Genomic DNA, 8,592 nt, shown 5'->3' on the forward strand with positions numbered 1-8,592 from the left:
GTATTATTCAGAGCCCCATGAAACGACACCATATATAAATTCTACAGACCCTACTGAGTACTCCCCACCCCATTTTTACATCAGCACAAATCGTTTTTTCTCTATAACCCAATATGTAATGCATACATAGTGATTTGCATTGGGGGCATTTATTTGACCTTGGAACGTGTTTTAAAAACCCACATTTAATGCAAATGTCACTTAAATATGAACAAATATGAATCAATGTTCATGTTTAGAGGATTATTTTTCATACATCATGAATAAATACAGGGTAATGACACMTTTTACTACCATTACGTGGGGGACGTTTATTTAGAACGTTTCTCCGAAATTCCGTGATCCGGAAGTACTTTTAGTATTGCTGAGACGCTGATTCATTTATGCATGAAGTGAGATTTGTGTTTACAACATATTTCTCACTTTTTAGCTAACCAAATTCCAACCAAGATGTCCCGGGGCTCAAGTGCAGGTTTTGATCGTCACATCACTATCTTCTCTCCAGAGGGTAGACTCTACCAAGTTGGTTAGTACGGTATATTTTCATTTGCATGCACACAATACTGTACCCAGCTAGGTAAATGCTCTGTCATTGTTCCTAGCTAAGTAGCTAACGCTAATAAGTTGATAACTAGCTAACTTGCATTACGTCTATAGTCATTTTTTAAATTTAACATATTCAAATTCTGCATGTAGTTTTAAGTTTCGAAATTTAATTTGACTGCCCCCAACGATATCCGGACAATAAGCAGAATGCTCAGCTTGCTAGGCTAACACCTGATAAGAAACACAATTCAAATAACTAGCTAGTTACCTACTCACTCAACATGAACATTTCATTTGTACTAGATTGCTACTGAAAACATGTTGCTTTATTGTGGTAATTGCATTCGTGAGTGCAGCTAGCTAGTTGCTAGTGAGGGAATCTAGCTAACCACAGTATGTTGTTAGCAAGCTAGGAAGTCTCGCGAGGCCATCTTGGTCAATCTCAACGTGAAGGAAGAATGGGTGTCAGATACAATTATGTGTATAATCATTGGTCAGACATAGAGATCCTATTTAATTAGAATTGTGATTCCTAATTCTATGGTGCCAGAGGTGTGCAGTTATCTGAAGTGCTTTTGATTTTTGTTGTATGCATTGATTCAATCATGTTCTGAATAATCCTGTTGTGTTTTACACAGAATATGCTTTCAAGGCCATAAACCAAGGTGGTCTCACATCAGTAGCAGTCAGAGGTAAAGACTGCGCAGTAGTCGTCACACAGAAGAAGGTACCGGTAAGTTCAGCTGTAAAACCATGACCTCATTGTTTTAGGCTTTTCACAAGTGGAGTACTAACTTAGTCCAACAATTGGATTCCTTAAAAAGGATGTTACCTTGTTTTGTCTCTACTAGGACAAGCTGTTGGATGCCTCCACAGTCACTCACCTGTTCAGGATAACAGAGAACATTGGCTGTGTGATGTCAGGGATGACAGGTAGGAGTAGGATACACAATACCTTAGCAAGACTACTTGGTAAACTGCTACGATGGTCAAAGCCAACTCTTATTAACAACTACAACAACTTCACTTTTACTTTTACCCAACTCATATAATTCAACTCTTACCAAGAAAAAGTACTCTTCCCCCTTCCATGTGCATAACATTAAGGCCTACCTTGAAATTGCCAATTCGCAGTGCTGGCTCTAACTGCTTGACTCTTCTCTCCTCCAGCGGACAGCAAGTCCCAGGTTCAGAGAGCGCGCTACGAGGCAGCCAACTGGAAGTACAAGTATGGTTATGAGATCCCAGTGGACATGCTGTGTAAGAGGATTGCTGACATCTCTCAGGTGTATACACAGAATGCTGAGATGAGGCCGCTGGGATGCTGTAAGTGCATGTTTATTCATGTTCACCATCACTGGATTTATGTGTGTTGGAACTGAAATTTTAAGCACAAGTTCTACATACTAGGCAGTCAAAAGCATGCAATTGTAATGAGCTGTGTTGTACTCCTAATTTTAATTCTGACAATTATAGAAAGACAATGCCAATGTATCTTTTCCCTGATATTGTTTACAACTCTTAGATTATCTTCTGCACAAACAAAATGTTCTCCTTGACCAATATCATGTCTTTCCTTTCTTCTGCTTTTCAGGCATGATAGTGATAGGTGTGGATGAGGAGTGTGGTCCCCAGGTGTACAAGTGTGACCCTGCAGGCTACTACTGTGGCTTCAAGGCCACTGCTGCAGGGGTCAAACAGACAGAGGCCACCAGCTTCCTGGAGAAGAAAGTCAAAAAGAAACTCGACTGGAACTTTAAAGAAACTGTTGAGGTAGAAAACCCCTTCCACTCCGCTAACTGTGTACATACAGTACAAAGTTTAGTGATACAACAAAATGAAAGTGAAATTAACTACTAAGTGAAATGTTGTACGGTCAGCATTTGTTTCTCCCCTCTGCAAAAACAGTAGATGTGGTTTAATTGTATCTCTCTCCTTCTGCCTCCCTCTCTTCAGACCGCCATCACCTGTCTGTCAACAGTCCTGTCAATTGATTTCAAGCCCTCTGAGCTGGAGATAGGAGTCATCACAACAGAGGATCCTAAGTTCAGGTGAAGCACCACTCTGCTCTGAACACTCTCACTTAGCATCATTAGGCCCCATATAAAATACAGTAAGACCTTTGTTGTTTAGAAAGTGTGTAAAAGAGGTACACTTTAGGTGTGGAGGTGCTATATTGGTCTGTCCCACTAATGTACCACCAGAATTGTGTTGTCGCGAAGTTCATAGTGAGGAATGTCGAATTTGAATCTGTATTTTTTTTTAACTGCAGGATTCTGACCGAGTCTGAGGTGGACATCCACCTGGTGTCCCTAGCGGAGAGAGACTAAGCCCAGAAAGACTACAGAGTCCCAGAGAGAGATGTGTAACTGAATGATGGGATTTGTAGTCCCCCAGTTGAAGAATGGTGTTATCCTTGTTTGCTGTATATTTTACCCCCTGTTCCATTAAAAATGTTTCTAGTAAATTCTTATATTTGAATTCATTTATTTTCAGTTAGATCTCTTAATGCCGGGACAGGTTAGATCTCTTAATGTCGGGACATGTTTTTTTCTCAGGTACTAGTGACAGACTGTGTAGGAGTATGACAATATTTTTCTTTTTAAATCAGTGCTCATTGTGTGACCATAGATTTGACTGAATTCTGTGCACCAGGCCTTTGTTATATGACCTAGTACTAATTTGACATTTTTTTTTTACCTGTTTAAAGATCTGTTCCAGAGGTTTTGTATATGTTTTCGCTAATAATTCTGAAAGTAGTACTCACGAGGCAAAACGGGGTTCAGGAAATGTTGCACAGTTGTGTATTACGTCATCCATTTCGTATGCTACATCCAACATATAAATAAATTGCAATTCGTAGGATGTGTTCCGAATTGCAATTCGTACAATATATTACAAATTTGTAAGTGCATTTCTACAATATGTTTGTAAGTGCTTAAGATCCTATTCTCTCTTTAAATTAGGTGATCTGACTGAGACAGATTTAGAAACTGGGAAAGTTTTGAACATTGCTGCAGAGTAGAACATTGACTTCCTGTTGTGGTTCTGCTCATTTAATCACGTCATACTACTGCAGAACTGTGGTAGAGGTTCTTTACTACAGTCAGTCAAAACTGGTTGTGTCCTGTTTAGCTCCTATCATTTCTATGCATTCTCCACTTTCAGAAAGTCTAAAATAAATTTGTTTGAAAATGCACCTCAGGCGACAATCACAAGGCAAACTGTCTTGTGCAATATTTATATGTGATGAGAGAGATGTGAGTTAAAGGTGTTTACATACCTGAATGCATAGCGGGTAAAGGTTTAATGGCTTCCAGATAAATGTATTATCAATAAGTGAACTAGATGGGTTATTTTCCTATTGGAAAGGGTCACATATCGAATGCGGTTTAGATTACAGAGGCAAAAGACTAATCCAAAGTCTCAGGATTAGTGTTTTGTTGACTCGTCATGTTAGTTCTATGTCCAGAGGGTATGAACAGATTACATGCAGAGGTACTGTTGTGTCCTTGGGTGAGGCTGAGTCAGATTCCTTAGGAAATCCCCTGAGAATCCAGAGGTCTATAGGCCAACTGATGTTTATGACCCACAGCAATTATAGGGTCCATTTTACACTGCCAGTAGTCCAAAGATCATGCATTTTTCTACCACTGACTGACTATAATAGTGTTTATCAGATGTGCAACTGGGAGCAAGGGTTGCTGAAGGAGAGCTGCGGATTTTAGAATATTCGTATGAAAATCTGTCGCCAATTGGATGGAAACCTGGGGTATGTTTAGTCAGCTGAAATGCAGCCTTGTCCTGTGTTATACTTTTAGCTCTCAGGGTTTCCCAGTAGTCATTACTGCTACTGGTAATACAAATAATAGGCATGGGTAGTCCAGTCTGGTAAATTTCAGTAATTCCCTGTTTAGTGAACAGTAGGTTTTCTACAGAATGAGTCGGCACTTCCTATGCCTACCCAGACACTGATTCAGTGGTACTTTTGAGGTGTAATGTTTTGTATAAAACAGTGCAGAACAGGAGCTCCTCTTACACATCCAATCCGGGAGGGACTTTTAACTATGTGACTCACAGATCTGATGACCCCACCCCAACCAAGAAACCCCAGACTAGTCCTCTGTAGCTCAGTTGGTAGAGCATGGCATTTGCAACACCAGGATAGTGGGTTTGATTCCCAGAACTACCCATACGTAATATGTGTGACTGGTGCTTTGGATATAAATGGCATATATTATATATTTCAAGTCCTGTGTGTGTTATGTGGGGGAAGGGGAATTCACTTGTCTTGCAAGTCTGTGAAAAATGTACATGAGCCTTGTGCAATGGTGGGAAAAAGTACCCTGTTTTCATACTTGAGTAAAAGTAAAGATACCTTAATTGAAAATGACTCAAGTGAAAGTCAACCAGTAAAATACTACTTGAGTAAAAGTAAAAAAGTATTTGCTATTACATATACTTAAGTATCAAAAGTGAATGTAATTGTTAAAACATACTTAAGTATCAAAAGAAAAAGTATAATTCATTTAAAATTCCTTATACTAAGCAAACTAGATGACACCGTGTTCTTGTTTTTTAAAATGTGTGGATAGCCAGGGGCACATTCCAACACTCATACATAATTTACAAACGAAGCATTTGTGTTTAGTGAGTCCGCCAGATCAGAGGCAGTTGCATTTTGGAATGTTCTCTTTGGCCCTTTTTCCTGTCCTACTAAGCATTCAAAATGTAAATAGCACTTTTGGGTGTCATGGAAAATGTATGTTGTAAAAAGTACATTATTTTCTTTAGTAAAAGTTGTCAAAAATATAAATAAATAGTAAAGTACTGATACGCCAACACAACTACTTTCAAGTATTTCTACATAAGTACTACATAAGTACATAAGTACTACACCACTGGCCTTGTGTGGGATTTTCCATGTCAGTTAGTGAGTAGTGTTGGCTAAGTTAGGCAGTTTATTGAGATGGTTTGATACTGTATATTACTGTGTAAAAATGGACATGGAGAATTACTAGAGTGTGACAGGAAATTCAGGACTGTACTGTGAGACAGTTTGCTGAAATAATCATCGTGTCACAGGAAATGAACCAAAACCACAGTGCGTAAGAGTAGGAAATAGAGCAGTCAAAATCCATTTATAGATGCATATTTTATTCATTATTTTCAATAGTGTTTCACTCACATTTAATAAAAACATTCACAAGTATAAAAATATCTCTGTGTATTTACAATATATTACTGATATATACATGAAAATAGGAGAATTCTCTGAGGTCAGGGGTCATATTATGTGTTCCGGTGCGTTGGATCTTCATAGAACACCAGACTTCCATCCCGACCGAACGGCATCTTCAGTCTTGTCTCTCTGTCGCCTTGTATGTCGGCAGGCTCTAGGCGGCTCTCCCGAAGGCTTCTGGGACCTGGAGTTCCCACTGGGCTTTGACTGGACTGGCCCGTAGCAGCTTCATCGACTTGACTTCACATCACCATGTGATGCGACCACTTCAATTCTGCCCGAATGTAATGTCATCGTACATCTGTGTAGAAAAAAAAGAAACGAATCTGTAAACTCAACTGTCATTTAAATAGAAAAAAATATTTATTTGGTAGTAAGTAGTCAATCCATTTGAACAGATAGAGCCTTTCCCCCCTCTCTCTAGTACTGCAGTTTTTAATTAATTTAACCTTTGTTTATATAGAGATCAAATCTCTTTTACAAGTGAGACCAGTGTAGCTGTTGTTAGCTTCTCACCTGTTCATCATCAGACATGCACTCCTCCTCGCTCTCTTCTGATTCGCTCTCAGGCAGCTCTCTAAGCTCCTGGTCTGTCTTCTCATACAGCCGGTGGCAGATCTCTGTGTTCTGACGCCCGTAGGTCAGGTGGTACGGCGTGTAGCCCCCGTATGTCACACTGTTGACGTCTGCCCCCAGGGAGAGGAGCCGGTGGACCAGGGATAGGTTCTGGAGGTCTACAGCCAGGTGGAGCGCTGTACGACCGCTACATTGTTCCTGAGGGGAAACAAAAATACACCAAACATTAGTTTTTTGGGGTTTGAGAATACATTTAGGTTTTCAATCATCAATGGGGATACTTGATTATTGGCAACAGAATACCTGTGTAATGAACATACCTGTGCATTGATGTCGGCACCAAGCTGAACCAGACTCTCCACCATGGAGAGGTATCCATTAATGGAGGCGAGGTGGAGGCAGTTGTGTCCGCTGTAGTTGGGGAAGGTGAGGATGTAACTGAGGTGGCGGAGACAGTTCTGGGTGATCACACTGAAGGAGGTGAGAGAGCCCTTCTTACAGGCGATGTGGAGGGCGGTGTTCCCACTGTCGTCTACTAACCGCGGGTCACACCCGGCCTTCAGTAGCCTCTCTACCAGATGGGGCTGTTCTGTGATTACTGCCAGGTGGAGCGCAGTCTGAGAGAAGAATTAGGTGGTTAGATATTGTTTTCAGGTGTAAATACCACCATTTAGATGGCTTGTTTATAACAGTTAATAACTATATGTGTAGTAATGACCACTTGTTTCAATAAGACAGTTGTTTATCAACCAATGAATTGTTTTAATTAACGAATTAAGTATGTTTTTTTATTAACCTATATATTTGTTAAATTGATCAATTATCTATTTCCCCATTGGTCATCAATAATTACCTGTCTCTGATTGTTTTGTGCGTCCAGTAATATATTATCATTGTGTGACAGTTTGATCATCTGCTCGGCTTGTTCTGTGGCTTCATGAATAATGGCCAGGTGGAGAAACCTGTGTGGAGGAGGGGAAAATAAAACGTTTAAAAAAGGCTGCGATTCAGATATGCATGGCGCATAGGAAGTGGTTGAACAAAGCGCGAACACTAGAGCCTTGCGCAATAAAGGATTATTTCGGGTTATTTCCACCAGTTGCGGCTTGACACATCTGATGCATTATCATTCCTGGCATCTCGTCAGGGACTTTCCTAACTGCGCAGAGCTGACTTTAGCAACGCCTAGACGCAGCTCTGAGGCAAAGTACATACTCATCATACAACTGAGTCCAAAAGTCATTTTGTTTACTTGCAAATTATGACTATCATGTTGTTTACTTGCAAATTATGACTATCAGCTGCTCAATTTTACAACATCTTGATAACATGAGCATATCTGTGAGTTTTGTATACTTTATGAAAGCATAGGATTTTGCATAAAATGCTGTATTCTTAAAACATTGTTTTAGAATATAATAGGATATTTCAATTTGCCTTTTTGCACTTGCAGTAGGCCTATGGGCCTACATCCCTTTTAAATGCAACATTACCCAAAGATAAAAGTGAACTTACGTGTCGCCGTCCTCGGTCACTGTTTTCCTCCAGGGTTCATTTATGCAGGGGTTTGCCAAGACTTCGACATTGGCCACTCTCAATTCCTCCAGCTCCTTCACAAGGTTACCATATTCATCATCTTTTAGAGAATCCAGACCGCTATCAAAACGGTCTTCTTGGTAAGGTACCATTTTCCCGTGTTTTGATTCCATATCATCATAGTTATAATCCATTTGTTTGTGGTTTGAAACTGTAACATCCATAGTGAATAAGACTGATAAATCGACTCACTTCTCTGTTCTCTCTCAAGTTTGGAATTGGAGTGTGTGTTGGAGGGAGGCGCCAGTGGGTTTAATGCTCTACGGGGAGGAGACAAAAGAATGGGGGATTTCCACATTGAGTTATCTCGACACAACTAGCAGGGAAACTCATAGACTGGGCTTTTATGAGAAAAATTCCCCTTCGAATTAGCCCCACAGACTCAGAGTAAGAATGAAAACTTGTAGTTTCCTATTAGACATCAAAATATACCTGTGATGCAGACAGAAATACCTTCAATGAATGAGATAAATGAATGAGAGACAAACGGGTGCCTTTGACGGGTTCTAGAATAAATCCCTTTTCACTTAGGGAATTAATGTGTCATAACGAGGTAATTGAGGGAAATTACATAATTGTTCAGCACATTTTGCAGATTTTGACTGTATACAGGAGAGACTAGTATTTTGATA

General features: G+C 39.9%; 2 protein-coding genes across 2 annotated transcripts; one reads left to right on the forward strand and one right to left on the reverse strand.

The window, feature by feature from the left end:
• Positions 1-310: 310 nt before the first annotated feature.
• Positions 311-3,019, forward strand: LOC111972400 (proteasome subunit alpha type-6). The gene is made up of 7 exons (XM_023999447.3): positions 311-526; positions 1,185-1,279; positions 1,398-1,479; positions 1,717-1,872; positions 2,141-2,319; positions 2,503-2,597; positions 2,819-3,019. The coding sequence occupies exons 1-7, from the start codon at positions 451-453 to the stop codon at positions 2,874-2,876; spliced, it is 741 nt and encodes a 246-aa protein (XP_023855215.1). The 5' UTR covers positions 311-450; the 3' UTR covers positions 2,877-3,019.
• Positions 3,020-5,682: 2,663 nt separating this feature from the next.
• On the reverse strand, positions 5,683-8,194 carry LOC111972401 (NF-kappa-B inhibitor alpha). The gene is made up of 5 exons (XM_023999448.3): positions 7,880-8,194; positions 7,218-7,326; positions 6,685-6,981; positions 6,305-6,562; positions 5,683-6,089 (listed from the first exon to the last, which is right to left on the reverse strand). The coding sequence occupies exons 1-5, from the start codon at positions 8,122-8,124 to the stop codon at positions 6,057-6,059; spliced, it is 942 nt and encodes a 313-aa protein (XP_023855216.1). The 5' UTR covers positions 8,125-8,194; the 3' UTR covers positions 5,683-6,056.
• Between the last annotated feature and the right edge of the window lie 398 nt (positions 8,195-8,592).

The sequence above is a fragment of the Salvelinus sp. IW2-2015 genome, linkage group LG13, assembly GCF_002910315.2.
Source record: "Salvelinus sp. IW2-2015 linkage group LG13, ASM291031v2, whole genome shotgun sequence".
In the NCBI taxonomy this organism is placed as follows: Eukaryota; Metazoa; Chordata; class Actinopteri; order Salmoniformes; family Salmonidae; genus Salvelinus; species Salvelinus sp. IW2-2015.